The 10862-nt window shown below is 44.4% G+C and overlaps 2 protein-coding genes across 4 annotated transcripts in view; one reads left to right on the forward strand and one right to left on the reverse strand.

Moving 5' to 3' along the window:
- The window catches only part of LOC118395239 (sodium/potassium-transporting ATPase subunit beta-1-interacting protein 3-like), a 152177-nt gene extending 147300 nt beyond the window's left edge, over window positions 1–4877 (forward strand). For both annotated transcript variants that reach the window (XM_052463976.1, XM_052463974.1), the window contains one exon: window positions 216–4877. In XM_052463976.1, coding sequence (XP_052319936.1) covers window positions 216–229 — 14 coding nt within the window. In that variant the 3' untranslated portion in view covers window positions 230–4877. The remainder of the gene's footprint in view (window positions 1–215) is intronic.
- Window positions 4878–5317: 440 nt separating this feature from the next.
- Window positions 5318–10611, reverse strand: LOC118394885 (baculoviral IAP repeat-containing protein 7-like). Of its 2 annotated transcripts, none has more exons than XM_035788500.2 (8): window positions 10002–10611; window positions 9155–9254; window positions 8966–9044; window positions 8758–8803; window positions 6962–7177; window positions 6096–6161; window positions 5787–6014; window positions 5318–5700 (listed from the first exon to the last, which is right to left on the reverse strand). In XM_035788500.2, exons 1-7 carry the CDS (start codon window positions 10549–10551, stop codon window positions 5815–5817), a joined length of 1257 nt encoding a protein of 418 aa, XP_035644393.1. In that variant the 5' UTR covers window positions 10552–10611; the 3' UTR covers window positions 5318–5700; window positions 5787–5814. The 2 variants fall into 2 exon arrangements, with proteins under 2 accessions (XP_035644393.1, XP_035644391.1); XM_035788498.2 differs by having other exon boundaries at window positions 5787–6017.
- Window positions 10612–10862: the final 251 nt, after the last annotated feature.

Genomic DNA, 10862 nt, shown 5'->3' on the forward strand with positions numbered 1-10862 from the left:
AATTTCCCTTAGCCCAAATGGAAGTATTATTAGCCTGCAGGACATCTCTCCTGATAGCTTCATCATCTCTGTTGCAAATGAGACAGAAGGAATGTTTTCCCCTCCTCCAGCACTAGGGATATAAAGCCTAGATAATAAATGTACTGGAAATCCTGTGTACTCATGTGCATGTGTTCCTCACCCACTCACTGTCTTCTGTGTTCTATCACCTCCAGGTCTACGTAAATAGGGCAGAAGGCAACATTGCAGGTTCCGATGGAAACAAAGTGGCCGCTCTGACTGACACAACAACCGTCCGAGAATTCACTGGGGCAGGCCAGACATTCCTCTGGTTCTCTACATCTCTTCAGTCCTTCAAACATGTAAATTCCTGGTGCTCTGCTTAATGATGACTGTACCTCCCAGTTCTGTTGTTAGTGGGAGGGAAGGAGAGGATAGGGTTGGGGGATGGGGAGGGGGTAATTACAGTGTAACATGGGCCTGATCTCTTACTGTGTACTCGAATATAAATTATTTATCTAGAACTACAAACGGCATCCGACAACAGAGACGTACAGTACCAGCTGTCAATGGCTGTATTTCTGTCCATTGTTCTAGCAGGACTAGTGATCTATCTATAGATCATAGCTATATATACAGTACCAATCAAAAGTTTGGACACACCTACTCATTCAAGGGGTTTTCTTTATGACTATTTTCTACATTGCAGCATAAAAGTGAAAACATTGACGCTTTGAAATAACACATATGGAATAAATTAGTAGCCACCCTTTGCCTTGATGACAGCTTTGCACACTCTCACATTCTCTCCACCAGCTTCACCTGGAATGCTTTTCTAACAGCCTTGAACGTGTTCCCACATGCTGAGCACTTGTTGGCTGCTTTTCCTTCACTCTGCAGTCCAACTCATGCCAAACCATCTCAATTGGGTTGAGGTCAGGTGATTGTGGTGGCCAAGGCATCTGATGCAGCACTCCATCACTCTGCTTCTTGGTCAAATAGCCCTTACACAGCCTGGAGGTGTGTTGGGTCATTGTCCTGTTGAAAAACCAATTATAGTCCCAATAAGCTTAAACCAGATGGGATGACGTATTGCTGCAGAATGCTGTGGTAGCCATACTGGTAAAAATAGTGCCTTGAATTCTAAATGAATCACTGACAGTGTCACCAGCAAAGCACCCCCACACCTCCTCCTCCATGCTTCACGGTGGGAACCACACACGTGGAGATATTCCATTCACCTGCTCTGCATCTCACGGCGGTTGGAACCAAAAATCTCTAATTTGATCTCTTCAGACCACCGGTCTAATGTTGATTACTCGTGATTCTTGGCCCAAGCAAGTCTCTTCTTATTATTGGTGTCTTTTAGTAGTGGTTTATTTGTAGCAATTCGACCATGAAGGCCTCATTCACACAGTCTCCTCTGAACAGTTGATGTTGAGATGTGTCTGTTACTTGAACTCTGTGAAGCATTTATTTGGGCTGCAATTTCTGAGGCAGTTAACTCTAATGAACTTATCCTCTGCAGTAGAGGTAACTCCGAGTCTTCCTTTCCTGTGGCGGTCCTCATGAGAGCCAGTTTTAACATATTGCTCTATATTTTTTGCGACTGCACTTGAAGAATCTTTAAAAGTTATTGAATTTTTCCAGATTGACTGACCTTCATGTCTTAAAGTAATGATGGACTGTCGTTTCTCTTTGCTTATTTGAGCTGTTCTTGCCAAATATGGACTTGGTCTTTTACCAAATAGGGCTATCTTCTGTATACCACACAACTGATTGGCTCAAACGCATTAAGAAGGAAAGAAATTCCACAAATTAACTTTTAAAAAGGCTCACCTGTTAATTGAAATGCATTCCAGGTGACTAGCTCCTGAAGCTGGTTGAGAGAATGCCAAGAGAGTGCAAAGCTGTCATCAAGGCAAACGCTGGTTACTTTGAAGAATCTCAAATATAAAGTATATTTAGATTTGTTTAACACTTTTCTTACTTACTACATGATTCCATGTGTTATTTCATAGTTTTTATGTCTTCACTATTATTCTACAATATAAAAACACTTGTAAAGGAAACCCTGGAATCAGTAGGTGTGTCCAAATGTTTGACTGGTACTGTATATATGTATATACACACACACTTAAACTTGTGTGAACCCGACAGTTCATCCTTCCTTCTGTTCTCTGGTCTGAAAGGCCTCGCTGTCTGTGGCTTTGTGGTTTGGAGTGTTATTATGGCTTGGTCACAGATCCTCTTAGGCTGAATTACAGTTGAGCCTGTTGGAATGGAATGAACTATTGTGTTCTGCTGTTTACTTGAGGCCAGGATCTGTGCACATAAATACACAGGAAAAGCAGTAAGAGGTAGGGAGGGAAGGGGGAAAGGAGTGGGAGACGGGGAGGGAGGGAGGGAGGTAGGGAAACAAAGCAACCAAACCTACAGGGGCATCAGTCAAAAATAGAACCAGAGGAAAAAAAGATGGAAAAAGACTGAGTCAGGGTTTTGAAATGCAAACTAAACAACAACAACCTCATAACAGAGATAGCTTAAGGTATTACAGTAACAGGCAATAATGTTTGAGTCTTTGTTCATCTAGTCTTACTCACAGTGATGTGACTGGTTATGATATACAGTGTTTCAGTAGACTTAATCTGTAAACTGTAGAGCGGGATGGAATGAAAGGAAACAGTTAATGGTGTGGAGCTTTGAGGTTTGTGTCAGGATTTAGATGTGTCTTAAAGCCCCTGTCCAAAAACCCAACTGCCTCCAACTACTGTGAGGGTTTGTGTGTTTGACAGTTGATCATAAGTCATACACTGTGTGGCCCCCTGTATTTTCTATCCAGAATAGTATGATATGAGAGGTAGTTTGTCTACATTTCCCCTCCATACAAAGGTATTGAATAGCAAAGCAAGAGAGCAGAGCCATAGTGTACACCACCTGTTTTCTCTATCATTCCATCTATAGATCGATGATTCAACTGTGATACATTTTAGTCCTTTTTTCATAGCATGTTTGAATGGGTTTTGTATAACTGTGGATATTCTGTATTATACGGTAATAATCTATTGTATGTTTGGGTCTCTGTGGGTTTGGGGAGCAGTTATCCCACAATCCATAGACATAAACTATTTTGTCCAAACTTTAAGATGGGGGCGTATTTGGACTTAGTGTTACAGAGTGTGTAACTGCCTGGGTCTTTGGCTGTGTCCCTTTATGAGTAGAATGGAGTTGCCACTAGACACTAATCTAAGGTGAGTTTTGGGTTTCATCCCTCATTAAGATTTGAGAAGGGGCGACTGATCATAGATCCGTGCCTAAGAGCACCTCATCTCCCTGGACTGTCCACTTTCTGCCTTAATCTTCCTGTGTATCATTACTGCCCCCTGCTGTTGAATGTAGTCATGTACACATTCAAATACTACTGAATATGTTGTGGTTTTTTTACCTTTATTTGACTAGGCAGGTCAGTTAAGAACAAATTCTTATTTTCAATGACGGCCTAGGAACAGTGGGTTAACTGCCTGTTCAGGGGCAGAACGACAGATTTGTCCCTTGTCAGCTCGGTGATTCGGACTTGCAACCTTTCGGTTACTAGTCCAACGCTCTAACCACTAGGCTACCCTGCCGCCCCCATGTTTCTGTTCTGGACTTCAACAAAGCCCTCTGCTTTGTCATTTAGGGTTTCATGGCATACTGTTTATTGATAAGATATAATACACCGTTTGGGTTATTGGCCTACTGGACCCCATAGAAAGGTTACCACCCTGCATGTATGTATGAAGCCTATATCTCACTGTATACTTCTTTATCTCCATGCTATCCACTCAGTCTTATACCTGACGCCGTTCAGAAGAACAAATGTACTTCTTAGTTCCAACTGAAGCCTCTACATTCATTTGCATTTATTTGTATCATTTGTCTTGATGCAATCTGCTGTGGCATGAATGTGATGAATACCCTTGTTAAATCAAAGCTTGTTTTCTGCTTAATCAAAAGAGCCTTGAACACAGCACGTATGGAGACTGGAATTTGGTTCAGTCTCATTGTTTCCAACACCTTATCCCCTTGTGGGCTTGATAGACAGGCTTCTGAGCTGATGTTATGAAATACACAGCTGTCTCTCAACTGATATTGGCTTCATATGAATGCGTTTGCAGAACAGTGGTAGTGGCTTCAGTGATGGTGCAAAAATAATGATTGTAAACCATGGGCCTTGTTCCAAATGATATCCTGAAGTAGTGCACTATATAGGGAATAAGGTATAATTTGAGGTGTAAATGTAACATTTCAGGACAGTGCAATGTTACAGAAGATTCAGATATAGATGTATTGTGCAATAGACATCATTCTGTCATAGATAATGCCAGCTCTATGCATTACATTTCTATCTGTAATACTCTGTTGCACTCCAATGAATAAACCCCAAGCTTATCAATACCAAGCCATGGCTGCCTGTCAATACTTATGAACAAAGGACCAGATACACTTTATGAACTGTAGCCAGGATCATTACCGACAGCGAACACACACTGCACATTATGTCTTGATAAAAAAAATATCTTTAGACACCTAAAATAATTTGATTTACAGGAACAGTTTTTTTTTCCTTTCAATGCAAAACAGCCTCTGCAACAGGGAATGGAAGAGCCTGACATTGGTTAGTTGGAGCCTATTGTGGTCATGTAATGGATACCACTGGAAAAAAAGTCCACTTTGTAGATAATTGTTTTTCTATTTGTATTTGTCTTTATTTTGTATCCTCTGTAGTCCTCTTCATGTGACTCAATTATGTAATCATATTTGTCCAGACCTGTGCTGTGTTTAATAGTGTAAATATCAGTTTGTTAATAAACAAATGTTGTACTTTTTCTCCCCAAGTTCGTGGTATTCAATTGGTAGTTACAGTCTTGTCCCATCGCTGCAACTCCCGTACGGACTCGGGAGAGGCAAAAGGTCGAGAGCCATGCGTCCATCGAAACACGCCCTGCCATTCCGCATTGCTTCTTGACACACTGCTCGCCCAACCCGGAAGCCAGCCGCACCAATGTGTCGGGGGAAACGCCGTACAACCGGCAACTGTGTCAGCATGTTTATGCGTCCCGGCCCGCCACAGGAGTCGCTAGAGTGCGATGGGACAAGGACATCATGGCCGGCCAAACCTCCCCTAACCTGGACGATGCTGGGCCAATTGTGCGCCACCTCATGGGTCTCCGGGTTGCAACCGGGTCTGTAGTGACGCCTCAAGCACTGCGATGCAGTGCCTAAGACCGCTGCGCCTCTCAGGAGGCCAAATGATGTGTACTTTTAATAAACCAATTCTGGGTCATTTGTTTTAGGGATTATTTTTAGTATTTGTACAAACTAACTGTAATCTGATGTGCAGTTGGACTGATACTCTTGCTCTGCCAGTTGATCTCTGTAAACACCAATAATGATATTGGAAATACGTTTACTGTATCAAAATAAATATATTCAACAACTTTTACTACAGCCAAAAAGAAGCCATTTTGATTTTGAAGGTTATTTTGAGCAGGGCAAATCAACAGCTGAACAGTATTGAGGTTAGGAGAATGGGTCAGATCTGTCAGGCATCTAAAATCCAGGGGACATTTTCACAAAATTCTCACAGCACCTATAGAAAGATGAGCCGCCCCGAGGGGTTGTAGAATCTCTCTTCATTTGTCAAAGGCAAACAAAAGCCTAAAAGTGAAACAAGGATATTGTGTGTTGGTGTATTAGGTATACTTTTGTCATACGAATATACACACATACACACTCCGACTCACACAAGGGTCTTGTACTTGAATGTGACTCTCAGGACATGAATGCTCGGACGCTTCCTCTGATGGTGGCTCTGCAGATGGGGCAGTGACGCAGGCTGGCAGCACAGTCGCTACACACCACCAGATGACCACAGGGGATGAAGACGATGGATACCAGCTTGTCCATACACACCTTACATGTCCGCTCCTCCTGCAGCTGACGCAGGAGCTCCTCAGGGGTGGAGTCTCCCACTGCTGAAATACAAACATGAATTTACAAGTGTGTGTGTGTGTGTGTGTGTGTGTGTGTGTGTGTGTGATATGATCTCTGACCTTTTTCTCTGATGGGTGTCTGTGTCCTGACCCCTCCTGCACTGGGACCCTGTCTCTCCACCGGCTCTGATGGGACAGAAAACACAAACAGTAACCAAGGGTGAGACACATGGTTACACACGGTGACATGATCTATTTACATCGTTAACAAGAGTCTCCATTTGTTGATTCTCAGTGTCAATCCAATCCAATCAATTCAGATGCACGAGAATATCAAAGGGATGTGTAAAAATAGAGTTGAAAATATCAACATGGGTCTCAGCAGGCTATTTTTAGAACACCCCTTAGGGTAAAAGTGTAATTACAAAGCTTTAGGCTGTTTATTAAAGTTATGGCCTTTACCCCTGCTCTGTGGGTCCCTGGACTCTACCCAGCCCATATGCTGGGCCATACCCCAAGACAAGTACTTCACCCACTACCAGGGTGTATATTAGCAGCACCTGCCTGGGTATAGCTCACAGGGGTTAGTAAGGGTCAATCTCTATAGACATTTGCTCTATCTAAAAGAACCCATTGCCACCCTTATGGAAAAAATACATGAATTTCACATGTGATCATGTGAAGTTTTTCAAGAACATGATTTAATGTGATCTTACGTGAAGTTGATGTGATAAAGTGACAACATGTAAAGCAACGTGATAACATGAAACTACACGTGATCATGAAACTACACGTGATCATGAAACTACACGTGATCATGAAACTACACGTGTTCACATGGGAACTGTTCCAAAAACAAGTTTCCACATGTGAAATCATGCAGTTTTTCTGTAAGTGCCTTACAATGTGCATTGAGCATCAGGAAGCTCTATATAAATCCAATCCATCATTCTTAATATAATCCTTATCATGATCACCATCCTTACCCTGGACTCTGCTCTGCAGCCCCCTGGTCCTGTCCTCCTCTTCAGCAGCCAGTACGTCAGTGACCAGGCCAGACACGGAGGTGTAGTGCTGGCCGGTCAGCAGGTACTTGGTCTGGACCAGACTCTCCAGCAGGCCAGCCTCAAAGCCCATCTGGAGTACGGTCTGGACCACAGGAGACAGCATGACTGCGGTTGTGCCCAGACCACCCACCACGTCTGGCAGAGGGAGGAGATGCCGGGAGAGGTATCAAAAGAAAGAGGGAAGAGAGGAATGGAGGGAGGGGGAGAGGAAAAAGAGGACAGGAAGAGAGGAATGGAGGGTGGGGGAGAGGAAAAAGAAGAGAGGAATGGAGGATGGGGAGAGGAAAAAGAAGACAGGAAGAGAGGAATGGAGGGTGGGGGAGAGGAAAAAGAAGACAGGAAGAGAGGAATAGAGGGTGGGGAGAGGAAAAAGAAGACAGGAAGAGAGGAATGGAGGGTGGGGAGAGGAAAAGAAGACAGGAAGAGAGGAATGGAGGGTGGGGGAGAGGAAAAAGAAGACAGGAAGAGAGGAATGGAGGGTGGGGGAGAGGAAAAAGAAGACAGGAAGAGAGGAATGGAGGGTGGGGGAGAGGAAAAGAAGACAGGAAGAGAGGAATGGAGGGTGGGGGAGAGGAAAAGAGACAGGAAGAGAGGAATAGAGGGTGGGGAGAGGAAAAGAAGACAGGAAGAGAGGAATGGAGGGTGGGGGAGAGGAAAAGAAGACAGGAAGAGAGGAATAGAGGGTGGGGGAGAGGAAAAAGAAGACAGGAAGAGAGGAATAGAGGGTGGGGGAGAGGAAAAAGAGGACAGGAAGAGAGGAATGGAGGGAGGGGGAGAGGAAAAAGAAGAGAGGAATGGAGGGTGGGGGAGAGGAAAAAGAAGACAGGAAGAGAGGAATGGAGGGTGGGGAGAGGAAAAAGAAGACAGGAAGAGAGGAATAGAGGGTGGGGGAGAGGAAAAAGAAGACAGGAAGAGAGGAATAGAGGGTGGGGGAGAGGAAAAAGAGGACAGGAAGAGAGGAATGGAGGGAGGGGGAGAGGAAAAAGAGGACAGGAAGAGAGGAATGGAGGGTGGGGGAGAGGAAAAAGAGGACAGGTGTTAGGTGGGAAGTGGGGGAAAATTATATATATGAGAGAGAGAGTTTCACTGAAAACCAATAGCACTGAAAAATATATATCTAACCTCTAACCAATCTCTCTCTCCGTGAGAAAACCAAAAGAGATATGTATGTTCAAGCAGAAGCAATGACCTTTTCCCACTCCTGTAAAAACAGATGGATAGCAGTGCAGATTCAGCAACAGTATGTGATGACAAGTGTGTGCATTCTATCATTTGATAAACAGCCCAGTAGAGAGAGCAGTACCCCAGGGTGTGTGGCTCGATAGAGTAGGCAACCCAGGGCCCCACATCGCCTCTGACACACATTTATCCACAGGAAGAAATGCAGTTTTCAGTTGTGCTCTAATAGCTCAATTGAAAAGCACCACTGAGGGATCCATCTGTTCCTCTGCCTGTTCTCTAAAACAGCTGAAACAAGCAGTATTGTGATTATCCAGCTACATTCACATGATTAAGGTCCCACTTATGAAATACTACATCCTCTTAGTCTGCAGCCTTCGGGGAAGCAGCGTATTCGCTATCCATATTTATTGTGTTTGTTCAGCACAGGTTAACACATGGGGCGGATTACCCTGTCATTTCATTTGGGGGTGGTCAAGAGAATGAAGCGGATGTAATGTAAGTTTCAATGTTTTCTTTTGTATTCTGGGACTCACCATTTTCTGAAGTAATTTCTTGAGACACCGGTGCCTGTGACCCACCCTGGAAAACAAATCCACCCTCAGGATCTATTCTGTAGTGCCCCAACACACTGCAGCGACCACAACGGTTATGATGGCACATTATGAATATGCAAATGCTGTTTGATTTTGGTATGACAATGTATGAGAGTGAAGGACAACACTGAGGTATAAAGGTACTTACCACAGTCTCTCTGTGGAAGTGGGTAGCCTGGATGTTACTGACATAGTCACGTCCTCTCGTCTGGATCAGGAAGTCACATCTGAGGAAGGAAAGAAGTAGCCTATTGACCCAGCCGCACCGTGGACACAGTCAAAGGCATTACAGATTGCCTTTTTACAGGTAGTGTGTGTTGGTGCTGTTGTGTGTTACCGTGGGAACCACTTGGCATGCTCCTGCCAGGGGTCATCTCCAGGTTCCCAGTTCCTCAGCCCTCCGTCACAGTGAAAGCATTTTACGTTGTCACCGTGGCCTAGGAGTGTGAGGGACACAGACCAAGTATTATCACAGCACTTACATATCATCATCACTTGACACAGAGTTTACCTGAATATTAGACACACACTAAAGGAACACATTTTCTCTCTCTCCCACACACACGTACACATACATACAAATACACTCATACACCCACACAAACAAACACACATATGCATACAGTACACACCGAGGGGAAACTGTGTGTACACAAGAACAATGAGACAAATGTTCACAATGATACACACCCAAAACTGCTGTGAGAATGTGGATTGTATTATTGCATTTCAAAAACTGAATTCCAAACAAAGGAAAAGTAGTTTCTCTAATTCTCTCTCATAGTCGCTTTAATTTCTAAGCTTTAAATGCCACAACAGTCTAAGCACTACAGCAATAGTATTTTCTCCTTTACGCAGTCCGAGTCCTATCCAGCTTTTTCTGTCCACAAATACATGACTCAGCGTCACTATTGTCACATGAACTCACACACAAAGACTGGAAACTCGTAGTGACCACAGTTCCACTACCCTGCTATTTCTGAATATCAAATAGCAAATGCGTAATTGCCAAGGCGTGCTTAACTTTATCCAAAAGCTAAGCTTCAACAAACCTCAATGGGACTTTATAGGGAACCAAAAGCAAGAAGTAAGTTATTAAACGTACCCAACAGAATTCAGAAAAGTTCAGAAATTCAGAAACAATTCACAACACACTGTCACCATCAACAAAGACTATTGCGTACCTGTGTAGAAGAATCCTGCCCTCGCCAGAACATTGGGCTGGACCGCAGCACCCGTGGGCCAGTTGTGGAATGTGGTGAGCCGGGATTCCTCTAACTCCATCTCAGGGTAGACAGCCTGCCCGGCCGTTCCCTGGTCGTCCACGGTCATCCTCTGGAGCTGGCTCAACAGCTGACCGTCCACGGAGTCAGAAGGGGACCTGGAAACGAAAAACAGCGGGATATTCCCAACGGCCCTACCCAGCACGAAACTACAGGTGGGGAAGTGCCTCTTGTGTTCGAGGATCGGACTGTCCCCATGGACCCAGTACCGCAGGATCCCTCCGCAACAGAAGCACTGAACCTTATCTTCTGTCCCCAGAAAATAGAATCCCGCTCTGGCCAGGTTGCCCGCGGTGACTGGTGTGTCCCTCCGCCAGTTTTCAAAAGTTCGAAGCCGCTCCTCCTCGCCTCGCATCTGGGGCTTCTCCAGAACATACAGCATCTCGCTCCTGTAACCCGTCATCCTGGGACTTGTGGTGTCTTCTTTCTCCTTCGGTCCTGTGCCAGTCATCCCCGTTCCGTTCCATAGTGGACTGTGGTAGCGCGGAGCGCACAGTGCTGGACATATATTCCCTGCAGCTGTATGAAGGGATTGCGCAGTAAGGCAGCATTCCAGAACTCACTCAACAGAAAGCAGTCAGTCCCATGCGGTCAAACCTCGCAGCTGCAACCTGTACGCAGGGGTAGTATACATGATGTAGTAAATGTAAATCTGGAACACTCCAATTAGTATGATATGTTACGTTTCGTATGGTATGTATTCATTTAGAGATGTCCGTCCCACATTTCGTATGATATGTTTCGAATTACAATTCCTATGAA

This window comes from Oncorhynchus keta, chromosome 15 (assembly GCF_023373465.1).
Source record: "Oncorhynchus keta strain PuntledgeMale-10-30-2019 chromosome 15, Oket_V2, whole genome shotgun sequence".
Lineage (NCBI taxonomy): Eukaryota > Metazoa > Chordata > Actinopteri > Salmoniformes > Salmonidae > Oncorhynchus > Oncorhynchus keta.